This window comes from Bombyx mori, chromosome 17, assembly GCF_030269925.1.
Source record: "Bombyx mori chromosome 17, ASM3026992v2".
Classification (NCBI taxonomy): Eukaryota; Metazoa; Arthropoda; class Insecta; order Lepidoptera; family Bombycidae; genus Bombyx; species Bombyx mori.
In genome coordinates, this window is record NC_085123.1 from 89,156 (window position 1) to 102,587 (window position 13,432).

At 38.5% G+C, this 13,432-nt stretch overlaps 3 protein-coding genes across 6 annotated transcripts in view; 2 read left to right on the forward strand and 1 right to left on the reverse strand.

The window, feature by feature from the left end:
* Positions 1 to 3,271, forward strand: part of LOC101744900 (dynein axonemal heavy chain 3) — a 42,042-nt gene extending 38,771 nt beyond the window's left edge. For both annotated transcript variants that reach the window (XM_062673222.1, XM_038016761.2), the window contains exons 68-73: positions 22 to 179; positions 439 to 598; positions 837 to 1,022; positions 1,106 to 1,314; positions 2,382 to 2,592; positions 2,871 to 3,271. In XM_062673222.1, the coding sequence (XP_062529206.1) occupies positions 22 to 179; positions 439 to 598; positions 837 to 1,022; positions 1,106 to 1,314; positions 2,382 to 2,592; positions 2,871 to 3,167 (1,221 nt within the window). In that variant the 3' untranslated portion in view covers positions 3,168 to 3,271. The remainder of the gene's footprint in view (positions 1 to 21; positions 180 to 438; positions 599 to 836; positions 1,023 to 1,105; positions 1,315 to 2,381; positions 2,593 to 2,870) is intronic.
* Positions 1,428 to 5,407, reverse strand: LOC101744326 (GSK3B-interacting protein). Of its 3 annotated transcripts, none has more exons than XM_038016764.2 (2): positions 5,384 to 5,407; positions 1,428 to 2,314 (listed from the first exon to the last, which is right to left on the reverse strand). In XM_038016764.2, the coding sequence occupies exon 2, from the start codon at positions 2,307 to 2,309 to the stop codon at positions 1,956 to 1,958; it is 354 nt and encodes a 117-aa protein (XP_037872692.1). In that variant the 5' UTR covers positions 2,310 to 2,314; positions 5,384 to 5,407; the 3' UTR covers positions 1,428 to 1,955. The 3 variants fall into 3 exon arrangements, with proteins under 3 accessions (XP_037872692.1, XP_062529211.1, XP_004927573.1); XM_062673227.1 differs by lacking the exon at positions 5,384 to 5,407 and adding an exon at positions 3,764 to 4,894; XM_004927516.4 differs by lacking the exon at positions 5,384 to 5,407 and adding an exon at positions 4,712 to 4,888.
* A 58-nt stretch (positions 5,408 to 5,465) lies between these two features.
* Positions 5,466 to 13,432, forward strand: part of LOC101744757 (forkhead box protein K1) — a 39,872-nt gene continuing 31,905 nt past the window's right edge. The window contains exon 1 of the mRNA XM_038016762.2: positions 5,466 to 7,873. Coding sequence (XP_037872690.1) covers positions 7,509 to 7,873 — 365 coding nt within the window. The 5' untranslated portion in view covers positions 5,466 to 7,508. The remainder of the gene's footprint in view (positions 7,874 to 13,432) is intronic.

Below are 13,432 nucleotides of genomic sequence, written 5' to 3' on the forward strand. Positions count from 1 at the left end.
TATAGTACCTACTTCGTACAGATGTTCCTCACGGAGTACTCCGAGACTCCCTTGGAGGCGCTGCACTACCTGACGGGCGAGTGCAACTACGGCGGCCGCGTCACGGACGACAAGGACCGGCGCCTCATACTCTCTCTGCTGACCATATTCTACAATGAAGAGGTCACTTCTAATCCAGAGTGAGTTCGATACAGTTGCCTTTGAAAGCAGAGTACCGATCGAGTCAATCACCAGTACCTACTGAATGGGTAGGCACAACCTTGGGTGTGCGATCATCAGGATGCAATTTGCGCAGCTATCGCTCATAGTGCAGAGTGGCAGGCGAACGGAACGGTGTCTATGGGATACAACAGGACCGGGGTCACCTTAACCTAGATATGCTCAGGCGATCAGTTAACGATTAATCTGAGTTAAGAATTAAACCGAAGGATGTTACAGCTATTCGTTTTCCCCGAGCGGCGAGTACCGCATGCCGGCGAGCATGGAGTACGGCGCGGTGCTGGCGCACGTGCGCGCGCTGCCCTCCGCCGCGCGACCGGAGGTGTTCGGGCTGCACGACAACGCGGACATCACCAAGGACAACAACGAGGCCGCTGCGGTCGCTTATCAATACCTTTGTAATCTAATACCTCTCCGCACGGGTACCTACCATCACCCTGCCTATGTCTGCCGTCAAGGGCGGGACAGCCGTTATATTACGGAACTGATATAGAACTCATGTCTCGGGCAACGAAATTTAAATAGTTGTCGTTGATGTCTTTGGGCTCCAATAACTACTTAACACGCGGCCGAATAACAAATAAAAATATCAAAAATAAATGTGATGTCGTGTGCAGCTGTTGTTCGGGTGCCTGGTGACGCAGACGTCGGTGGTGTGCGGCGGCGGCGCGGGGGAGGGGCGCGGCACGGCCGACCTCACGCAGGAGCTGCTGGCGCGCCTGCCGCCGCCCTACCACGTGGCCGCCGTGGCCGCCGCCTACCCCGTGCAGTACCTCAACAGCATGAACACCGTGCTCAAACAGGTGACGCTGCTCCCCCCGCCCGCCGCACGCCCGGGGGCGCAGGCCTACGCAACCTACCGCGACAATGTACTGTGTCGGTGCAGGAGGTGATCCGGTACAACCGGCTGCTGAGTGTGGTCCGCAGCACGCTGGAAGGCGTCCACCAGGCGGCCTTGGGGCTGGCCATCTTGTCTGCCGAACTGGAGCTGTGCGACGCCGCCTTCGCGAAGGGCGTGGTGCCCTCCGTGTGGATGGCCAAGTCCTACCCCTCCATGAAGCCGCTGGGGTCGTACGTGGCCGACCTGCTGGCCAGGTGCTCACTCGCACTACTTGTCCGGTATCCTCGATACCCTACGATCCGTAACGAGTCGAACGACTTTGTGATGAAACTCATCTCTTCTCATGCACTTCTGAATAAAATCAAACTAGGTTTATTACAGGTTTATTTTATAAATTATATCAGTACATGACATATTATATTTGTTATAAGCCGATTTATAAGTTTTGTACTACATATATCTGGTGCGGTTGTACTAACAATATATTTTCTTTACATTCAACTCTACAAACGGATTATCAATTTATTTCGTGCACTTGACCGTGGCCTCGACGTGAGCGCCGCGTACAGCACGAGCGCTGGTCGAGCGCTGCATTATTAACTTATCAGTTTGCAGAGTTGTTACAATTTAATATCTAGTTTGACATTAAATTTAAATACTTCTACAAATAAGACTAAACTCGCCTAAAATCTACGGAGCAAGCATCTCTCCGCGCTGCAATACTGACACAAATACTAAAAAACAAAAAGAATACATTGTCCTGAGCAATTAATTGTGATACCGTTCACTAACATTCCCAATAGGTACAGAGTCATCACAATGCTCTACGAAGATTCTGATTTAGAGTATCGTAAGAGTTCTGAGAGCAAGCCACGTTGTTCGTCCCAGAATGTACTCATCGGCCCTCTGGGGCACCGGCGAGATGCAATAGTTTGGTCATCAGTTCGTCGCCGAACGACTCCTTGTATTTCTGGCTGATGTTATTGAGCAGCGCGTAGGGAGTCTCATAGTTGACGTGCCCGGTGAGGCTGACGTCGTCGTACTTCCGGCCGACGACGCGGAAGCCGGCCGCCGACATCTCGATGCAGTAGGTGTGGTCCTCGAGCGTGGTGAGGTTGATGTAGATGCGGTGGTGGCTGCGCAGGCGCGAGGAGACGCTGGCGGCTCGGACGTGGCGCCGGATGTCGCCGATGGCCGCCTCGGCCTCCGCGGGCCACGTCTGCGCGTCCAGCACTCGCTCCGCGCTCATGTCACCTGTAACCGGCAACTCTTAGCTCACCAAAATATTTAAATCTATTAGTGTATTTTTATTCTTTTTCAGATTAAAATTTCTCCAAGACTGGATCGATGAGGGTCCTCCGGTGGTGTTCTGGCTATCGGGTTTCTACTTTACGCAGTCATTTCTGACGGGCGTGCTTCAGAACTACTCACGGCATAATAAAATTCCCATCGATCAGGTGCATTTCGAGTTTACAATCACTCGAATAGAGGCCGACGTTGATGAAGAACCTGTCTATGGAGTTTATTGCAAGGTGACCAAAACAGTTAATCATTTTATTAAAAACAATATTTCATTTGACTCCAATATCCATTTCTTAATTACACCTATTTAATGTCATATTTATCATCGGTTATTGTTAATAATATTACAAGCAGCAAGGAGCTCAAATGGACAAGAAGGACCAGGCACATAGTATGTTTGTGTGGGTGAGTTGTACACAATGTGCATGTGTGTGTGAGAGAAAGAGTTAAACAGATTACTTAATGCATCTATTTTAATATGGTACCTATGAATTTTAAATATTTACAGGGTCTATTCCTGGAGGGAGCTCGCTGGAACCGAGACACAATGCAGCTGGACGAGTCGTTTCCAAAAATACTGTTTGACACAATCCCAATAATTTGGTTTCAACCAGCCCTAATATCTAACTTCAATCCTCCACCCTGTTACTTTTGTCCCATCTACAAAACTAGCGAGAGGAAGGGAGTGTTGGCCACTACCGGGCACTCTAGCAACTTTGTCATGTACATAACACTGCCTTCAGACACACCAGAGAAGCACTGGATCAACCGTGGAGTTGCTAGTTTGACACAACTTGATGACTAACTTTAATTTGGTGAAAAGCAGATTCAAAATGTTCAAGGATCCTAGTATTTTTAGTAGTTCAGCTAGCCATTAATTATTCTTTGAATATAGTTAATTCTAATTCATTTTTTTTTTATTAAAAAATTTTCAGATTGTAATATGTTTACGGTCTTTACAAACAATACACACCATTATCCACTTTAGAGGGTGGCACAGCACATGTAAAAACACTATTGAGACTTTAACTGCATGTCCCAATATGGGTTATTAGTATACAAATGTAACACAAAAAACCCACTAAAACAATTAGACAACATGTATGAAGGTGTTTATTCCTCTTTCACAACAAAGTTATCTATTAAATGATACAAAAAAAAGCCTGACGTAATTAATTTTCATAACTAACTGGAAAGTAGAAAATATAAATTAATCTTGTTATTGCGTGAATGTTAGTAAAGGTATTGTCAACAAGGATGGTAAATTACACAACATCATCATCAGCCCTCAGACGTGCACTGCTGGGACATAGGCGTTTCCAATGTTCTTCACAATGGCCGGCCTGCACAATATCAATACACAAAACAATCGCCAATATTCCACATTAAATTTATACTTACCTTTATACTTGTTGCTACTCCTATTAAGTTTACTAGAATGCATGTTTTTTTAATTACTTTTTTTATTGCCCTTGTAGGCAGACAAACATACGGCCCACCTGATGGTGAGTGATTACCATGGCTCGTGGGCTTCCACAATGCCAGGGGCAGAGCCAAGCTGCTGCCTACCCCTAATGTTGCTCTCAAAACTTGATTTACCAGCTCTGTAGTAAAAATTTTCAGGCAGAGATATTTTATTACCACACAAGCTTGTAATTTTATACATTTTTAAAAAACATTACAACACAACTCAACCAAATAAATTATATTTTTAAAAAAGAAAAGAGAATTGATAACTTTTTATATAAAATTATGTCTAGGCTATGCCTACCGGTATTTATTTTATTCGTTCCACAGATAATGTATTGCATTATCACTATTAATTGAAAACCCCTCAAATACTGTAGCATCCATCATCATCATCATTTAATAAGCATCATTATGAAAAAAATGGGCTGGGTATTGGCAAGTAATATCCTGATTATGGAAAAAGCATTGAGGAATGCAAATGAAAAGATGGGAAGATAATTTATCAAAATTGATATAGCTCAAATTCGATATTGTTTAAAGTATTTGAAACATGAGAAATAATATAGTAATAGAGAATGCAAGATCAAACCATCAAAGTAGTTTTAATATTATGTAGTTTTTATATATAAAAAATATTAACATTAAAGCACGTGGGCACAAGTTGTGTGCAAATACATATTGTAAGACAGTCAGAGAATGAAGAGTAATGTTATCTATTTCAATATATTTTATAGCCATGCAACTTATTTATATAAATACAACCATTTTAGTACAGCATTTACAATAGCCATCTTTTTTTCTTCGTCTTCGAAAGTAGCCGAATATACGGTACACCTGACGGTAAAGTAAGTACAGCCCCTGATAAAAATTATTACTTACTTGAGTTGTATTATTCGGATTTAATTCACTTTTGTGAAAGCAGCCCTTAAAATTTATAGCAGGCCCATTACTACAACCAAAATATTTTTTATTTTCGTAGATATTTGATAATTTAAAACAGGTTGTTTTTCCTTTTCTGATTATTTTTGTATTTTATTACTTTTAAAGTTTTTTTTTTTTGGGATTTTATGATCTGATAACAGACCTTTAAGTCATGTTTCATTTTAATTTATATTCGTATTTTTATGAAAAATGATATATGAAGTGAAATGAAATGAAATAAAGATGATTAATTTGAGACATTAATCAGCTGGGATGAAATTAAATGAAATGAAATGAGATGATATGGGATGAAATATAATCTCAGTAAAATGGAGGTCATTTATTAAGATTTTTTTAGTGGACTTTTTGGAGGATCCCGAGAAGTTACGTCCAGCGGCTTTGTTTCATTTTCCCACATTTGTACACTTTCACAGATATTAAACAGTTAATAAACCACCATTATTACATATTTAAACCTGAAAAAACATTAAATAGACAAAGAACAAATCACATAACTTCACTCCTCGCGTTCCCGCCAAAAAATTACTATAGCTTTAAATTGGATAACAAGATACCCATAAGACTCAATCATTTTGATCCTGATATAGCATTTTAAACATCAACAACTACCTTAAAATTGTTCATCAAGTTGGAATTTGTCCCTAATCGCCCCATTTTACCGGTACTCGAAAATTTGTCAACAAATAAAACATATTGAGTTTATTGCCTATGATCAACAGTCTGTTTTTAAAAACAAAGCATAAGTAGGTTTATTAAAATACAATGGTACGTATATAGGTAGTATGTACAATGTACTGGATACATAGTAGTAGTACCGTACGGTAAATTGTTGTATGAAACCTACGGTACTACCATAGACCTATATAGGTCTATGGTAGAATAAAATTATCTATGACAGTGTCCACAGATGCTACGCATCACCACAGGCTAAGAAATTTCCAATGAATTTTAAATTATACGGATTCAGTAAAATGTTTATACATATATACGTAGGTAACTATTTTTAAATCAATTGGAATGTAACAAGAAAAGTAATCTTCCACAGTGTTGCTCCACATTTTTTTACTGCAAATATTTTTAGCCGGTCACTGAAATTGCCTAATGAAATTCGGTAGGCAGCGGCTTGGCTCTGCCCTTGGCATTGCTGAAGTCCATGGGCGACGGTAACCACTCACCATCAGGTGGGCCGTATGCTCGTCTGCCTACAAAGGCAATAAAAAAAATAAAAAAAAAATATTTTTGTATTGGTTGTAGCATAGTGTGAGATTAGATAATTTTATACAACAATATATTTAATTTCCAAGAAACTTTAAAAATGTAATGTTGTCATATTTTGATAAATGTAAACTTTTAAATTTTTAGTAGTCTCTGCATTACGCACAGCTCGTATTACAAAATAACTATAACCGATTTCCTTTTTATTCTGACATACAGTTGTGAAACTAAGCTTGTAACCTCATTTGAGCAGTCCTCTAGTCAGACGTATTTCTGTGCCGATAGATTGATTGGCTTCAACCTAGATCAAATGTCGTTATATACGAGCTGCTAAAATGCATCGTAGCAACTTGTCCATCTCCTCGAGCAGCATAATATAGCGGCACCCTTCTGCTGCATCAGGCGGGGACTACCCGTCCTCTTGAGGGACGGAAACCGTTCCAGCTCCAAATGGCTGAGAATCACACCCGCTGAGAAATTCTTTACAAGGAGGAGCCGTGTCTTTTGCGTGTAAAAAGATCACAAATACACGGAACTCGTTTCTACTAACGTGAAACGTACCGTGCAGCCGGATCTCCTCTTTTCCAAACGTCATGAGATCATTATGATGCAGGAGGCGACGCATGAGATACCATATCGATCTGGCGCTCCTACCGAATAGACTTCACATCACTATCAGAGTGTTATCAGCGTTGACTATTGCACATCTCACACGTTGAACAGCAACATTCAATAGAAAAATCAACAACAGTCATCTCACAGTCAGCCAGTTTCACAGATTTAATAGGTGTGTCCGAATCATCGCGCTCCTTGGTTCTAGGGTACAAACCTTCACCGTCTCTTAACACCTCTGCAGATTTTCATAGTGATTAAATAGATCCTGAATGGCTTTGTGACTGAAAATACATAGTGCTTTAATCATTATGAATTATAGGTCATAAAACTTAACAAAAAATATATTTTTTTCATAATAATCACTTTTTTCAATAAATATCGATTATTTTTAGGTTGCTATTTCTTTCAAGTATTTACCAAAGGGTTCCAGTACTGCGTGAAACGAAAATTTTAGTTCACTAAATTGTTGATTTGTTGTGTAGATGGCGCGATAAACTTGTAAACTCCTAAACTGCGTATGGTGCACTGACGTTTTTGGTTATTTTTGTTCTCACCTCGTGTTTACTTTTGCATCTAATTTCGGTTCAATTGCAAAAATTCAATTGTGCAATAACATAAAGATATATATCGCGTGAAAAGGATTCGACCTCGTTTATAACCGTATCGATCTGTAGATCTGGACGCAGTATATGTATACAGCCTTATCACGTGGTGGTGTGGTGGTTTATGTAATTCTTGTTTACCGCACAAACGGAAAGTTTGCGCATGTGCGTTTCTCAGTAACCTCAAAGTGTTGAGTACGGGTTCGGTACGTTCCGGACATCCGGGTGTAGTCGGTATTGTGATGTGTGGAGGCGCGAGCGGCACGCGAGCCGCGTGTGGATAGCGTCGTTAGAGCCCGGTCATGGCCCAGGCCCAGTTTACACGGAGCTCTGAGAGCGATGCTTGGGCGCTCCTGTCGCTCAAGTCGGCGCCCTCATCGCCATCAAAAGTGCAGTGGGCCCAGGAAACTGCGCCCGCTGCGATTGCGCGCCTCGAGGGTCGCGACTTCGAGTATCTGATCCGGCAGAAGCGCGTCATCATTGGGCGCAACTCAAGCCGTGGTCAGGTCGACGTCAACATGGGGCACTCAAGCTTTATCTCTCGTCGTCACCTCGAACTCATGTACGATCAGCCCGAGTTCTACCTCACCTGCAACAGTAAAAACGGTGTGCTCGTCGACGGCGTATTCCAGCGAAAAGGATCCCCGCCCATGTTACTGCCCAAGAGGTGAGTGCTGACCTTCTGTTCTCTACCAGATTTGCACTTGTATTGTTTGTAAACAAAACTATTTGTTTATACTCTACCCACCTGTTGTATTTTTAGTTATTGAAAATGTTGACACATGTGCCATTTATACAGCTATATAATATATTTATATAGCTTATCAAAACAAAAGGAAACGAAAAGTAGTTATGATAGATAGTGCTACATGTCACAGCAATTTTTCTTAGTGTTTTAAAAACAAATTTGTTATTTTAATGGCATCCTTTAGACTTTCGTTATGTTGTCCAAGTTTTTAGTTATATTGTAAATTACCAAGTATCATAATATTCTAGAGAAATCTAGTAAAAACTAGATACTAGAATCTACTAGAAAACCAATGAGATGTTTGGGAATAGTGATCTGGGACAAGTATAAACAAACATACTGTTATCAGATACTTGCGTAAACAAACAATACCAAACTGATATTAAAGTTCACAGCATGGTTGATAATGATAATCTCAATTATTTCATATCTATTTTAAATTGTATTGTAATGTTATTAAGAAAATGTTGGCATCGGCAGGAAATGATTCTGTAAGTATTTACTGAGCAGCTTTGTTCTTGAATAGTTTACTTTTTTGGTTGCCTTATTGTTGTGTCCTGAAAATGTTATAATTTGAAAAAAGTGTAGTGAGCATTTTTTACATTTCAATGATCATCATCAATGTATATCTTGACTGTTTCAAAAAGTAATATTAAATGGAACGTCTGTTAGATCTTATCTTCCATTAACTAACCTGCTTTAATATTTTTGAAGCACAAATGTGTGTTCAGTGTTGGAACATAAATGTGTCTTCTCGGTGGCCTATAATTCTGATCCAGCGGTAGATTCAATGAAGGAGTACTCTTGTTGGGCAGATTTTAGCAAAGTCTCCCAGGCTGAGCCCCTTGAGCTACATGTTTGATGAAGCTAGCATGACCCCTCAAGGCTACTAGCAATAGTTAGGCAAAAAAAGGTTGCTAATATTAAAACTGTGGATTAATTTCTAAATCACTGAATTCAAATGTAAAAGTTACACTTGAACTAATCAAATGTATTAGTTAGCTGTAGATGTACCAAAAAATACTGCATTTGTTTTTAAGGCAAGTTATTTAAAGTAAACAAGTAAGTTTTTCCAAACAATATAAAATAAAAAATTCATTACATTTTTTTTTATGGCTCGGGTTGCTTCTTTCACGAATGACTCTGCCAATGTCAGGTAGATAGAATATCAGTGATATAGATAGATGAAAGCAGATGAGATGAATGAGAACGGGAGAAAAATTTGTAAACATTTTTACAGTTTAATGTTATTGCGGGAAATAAAATAAGCTAATGCATTTACATCTTTAGGATTAGGGAATGTTAAGAGATAGTTCATATTAACTGGGAACGGGATGTTAGTGTTAGTTAGTAAACAATATAGTGGTGGGCATTCATCATTAAGATCGCATTCCAGAAAGATATGATCTAATGTACCGATAGATTTACCGCAACTACACATAGGAGAAGGTTTAATTTTTAGCTTAAATAAGAATTGTGATGAGCAAAAGTGACCCAATCGAAGCCAGATAAGTACAGTTATTTGCTTGTTGAATTTTTTGAACTTATAAAAGCAAGGTTTGATAAAGACACTAGGATTTATTGTGCAAGACAATTCAAACTAAACAAATATATGATGATAAATGTAAATTAAATGTGTAAAGATTTGTTTATTCTCAAAGGTTTGTGGTTAGAGGAAACATTCAACACAAAATGATGTTGATTTCACAAACATAGTATAAATTCAACCTTATCATGCGACAACCTACTTTACAACTTAGTTTTGAAAAAACTAATGTATAAATTGCCAATCTTTACTTCATAGAGTAGGTTTGCAGTTTGTTCGCATAATTATTTTAAATATTTTATGATAAGTCTGTATGGTACTGAAGGTTTTTTTTGAACCCTGATTTTGATCCATAAAGCTTGTTGGGTTTTTATGGAATAAATGAGACTTATTGTGATACATACAATGTATATATAAATAAAACTTATCTAGAAAATTATCCATATATGCAATGCTGTCATAAACTATGCCATATAGTATTTATCAACACTAGGTATTTATATATATAGGTATTGTGTCAAATACATGGTAGTGTGCGTAATGTTTTTTTATTGATTTAATATATTTTTTATACATCATTTAACAAAAAGTAGCATTCTGCACTCCTCTATATTTTCTGTAATACATATTAGTATATAGACAAGAATCAATATAAGAATTAATTTCTTGAATGCTAGCAAAATTTCTAGTTTTGTAGTGTTGTCTATAACATGTATTATTAATGAATGTTAGACACATTTAAAGTTTCTAGAAATTTTGCCAAAATAAAGGTTTTTTCCAGATTAAGTAATTAATTATTTTACTAATCACGTACAACGGCTGTAGTGTTTAAAATGTTTGAATTTCAGTGATTAAACTAATTTTTAGAAAATTATTGTGAATTCCTACAAATTATAGTGGTTATAGAGTTATTTTTAAAAAGATAATTATAATTGTTATCTCACTTGCTCAGTTTCCTGTTGCAATAACTTGGATAAATCAAATTATTGTTCACATAATAATATGTCCAAAAATTTCTATACTTTCATCCAAATGGTAAAAAAGTAAGTAAATAAGTAACAGAAAACTTCATTTACTATCAATCAGATTTCAAACATGAGGCAAATCAAAAGACAATGGTTTTCTGATTTACCTTTAAAAAAATTATTATAATTTGTTATCGAGTATTAAGATTCAAATTATTGTAGAATATAAAAATAATTTTGTAGTAGGGTCTTAGAATGCGTTCATGCAACGAAGATCTGTGCAGGTAGGTACCTAATGAATGAGTGATGGCGCCAAATGGCGGAGTTGAGTAGTTGCCATGTTGAGTGGCACAGAGTATGTGTGTCACACGACTCACACGACAAATGTGTGATGGTTGTCGGCCTTGCGCGCTCACATTTCGCGGCTGTACACTCCGTCAACTTTCAATGCACTTACTGTTGTAAATCACTAAGTATCAATTAATTGAAAACGTTCTATACAGATTTGAACTGGTGAAAGTTTTAAATAATTTCCATGAGATTCCACATATTAAATTAGCAGGTTGTTGTTGCTGCGTCATGAAGGATAGCATAAGGAAAATGCTCATATAATGCGTCATCAATTCGTGTTACAATAATCAGGTATACATAATATAATTTAGGCAGTGACGCGTGCTCGGGTGAGGTCAGTGCTGTGAGTGTGGCGCGGCGGATCCAGGTGCTACATAAAAGTGAAAGCCGTCGATCCGCGACCCGACCCGGCGCACTCATTCATCGTACACCTATTCGTTTTATTAAAGAACTTCAGGTAAAGCTGGACCCCTAAATTGCAGAGAATAATTCATTTGGTGGAAATTAATAAAAATATACCTACTCATTTATTAAAGAATATCTTTGTTCCAAGGTCTGAAAGGAATGATTTAGTACAAACATTCAAATCCAAATTGAAGTGTTCAAGGCGGGTGATGGACAACTCGCAGCTGCTTGCAACTTATACCTTGTTTACTATTTCATAATATTGTTTCACTCTCGTATCAAACAAGATTCGATTGAGATCGTTCCATTTCTGCGTTTGTTTCAGTTTTCAGATTTTTAGCCCAAAAAAAATTGGACACGAAAATACAAAAAAAATATCCTTTATAATTTTGTAGGGCCGTCTGTGACTCTGTGCATCTCATGGCCATTTTACTCGCAAAATGTTACGTTTGGAAAGAGGGTGTGTTCTATAAACTTGAGAGTCCACGTGCTGAGTGGTGAACGTAAGAGAAGAGTGAAGTTTACGTAAGATTTAAATCTTAATTAATTATCTGGAGCGAAGATCCCATTAGTGTTTACATTATTTAGTGATGGTTAGTGAGATTACGCATTTTAAATCTTGAGGAAATCTGAAAAACATGTTACATTAGAAGAAACTTAAAGAATGGAACGGAAGAAATATAATATTATTTAAAAATTATAAGTGATATTTAAGATACGGACTACATTTTGGTGAAATACCCAATTAACTAATATCGCATTCGCACGTGCGCTCCGGCCGGGAACCGCCACCAAGTCTCAAGCACTGTGCTGCACACTATACTAGTTGTTGCACCGCAGTGGTCGGGCAGCACGCGCCGACGCGCCGCGGCCACGCAGCTCTGTTTACAGACTATTTTTATGTTTTGACGCGTTCAGCTCGCGTTATTCAATAAGTGCGCGTTTGTAGCTGCCTCCGTTTCAAACACTCGTGCTGCAGTGGTATCGCGGCGCGGTGCGATGAGCCGCTCGTCTGAGTTTGTCCCCTGCGTTACGTAACGCTAAACCAACGCGTTTGTCGGCCGATCCTCCGATTATAGCCACTATGCAAAAAATAATATGTCTTTCACGAAAACCTGTTTTATGTGCTAGAACAAATACAACTAAAACCAACGAGTATTCTCTATGTCTGCCACTTCCCTGCGATCAATAATTTTAATTGACACTTCATTTAAATATTGTTAATCTATATTTAGATCATAAAAGCCCGCTACGTAAACGTCGACGAGACCAGTCTCTGTACATAAGTAAGTTAATAAGTATGTATCTACTCACAAAGAATAACATACATATATGTAGTTGTTTTTGGGCATTTTCGTTCGACTAATTACAGTTGATTCTTTCTCTTTCGTGAGAGTTGAAGTTTTGGCCGCTGTCGTACTCGTAAACATATAACGCTGACTCTCCCACGGAGCGAGCAACAGCAGCCTGCCACGCGACCAACTGACGACAATGACCTAACTTATCGAATCTATTTTTAATGAGTAATTCTTGTACATAATGTCAATATTATATATTTTGTGAATCTCCACGATATAATGTCGCCAAGTTTAGATTTTATGTTATTGTATAATATATTTCCATAAAAAACGAGTTTGATGAAAAAATTCCGATCAGTATTTACAAAAACGCGGCTTTACGCGAAGAAAAGGGCATCTCGTAAATCTCTGAGGCATTCGCTTGCATTATTGCTATTGGATGTAGGCATAGTGGCAAAACTCCAAATTTTACAAAATGGAGTGACAAAACAACCTTACCTACCTACCTACCTATTACATATAAAAATAATGTTTTGTAGATGAACCTAGACAACCCAATTTGGAAGGCAAAATACCATCACGAGTCGACAGACGCCGCCGCGCCGCACGGGCACGTCGATTCTATCTCGTTGTATTCAAATTATATTTGTTTTGAAGTTAAATCTTTGGTAGTCGTGCCAGTTTTCAAGGACTAGTGTCTAGTAGACTAGTCGAGAAGTTGTGAAGCGTGTTTCTTACATAAACATTTAAAGTAGTTTCTTAACATAAGGCTTAATTTGATTAGATAATGATAGTTAGCTAATTGTCATTCACACTGACTGCGAGCGTATGTGTATAGCAGGCGGATTGTTATAATCGCGTCCGGTCCGGCCAAGTTTCAGAAAACACGGAGTGGTAGCCTTACATGAGTTTG

Coding starts and splice junctions, on each gene's coding strand:
- LOC101744326 (XM_062673227.1), bottom strand. CDS start 3,806: ATGCATTCTAGTAAACTTAATAGGAGTAGCAACAAGTATAAAG. Junction 2,315..3,763: donor GAGTAGCAACAAGTATAAAG/GTAAGTATAAAT, acceptor TGCCGGTTACAG/GTGACATGAGCGCGGAGCGA.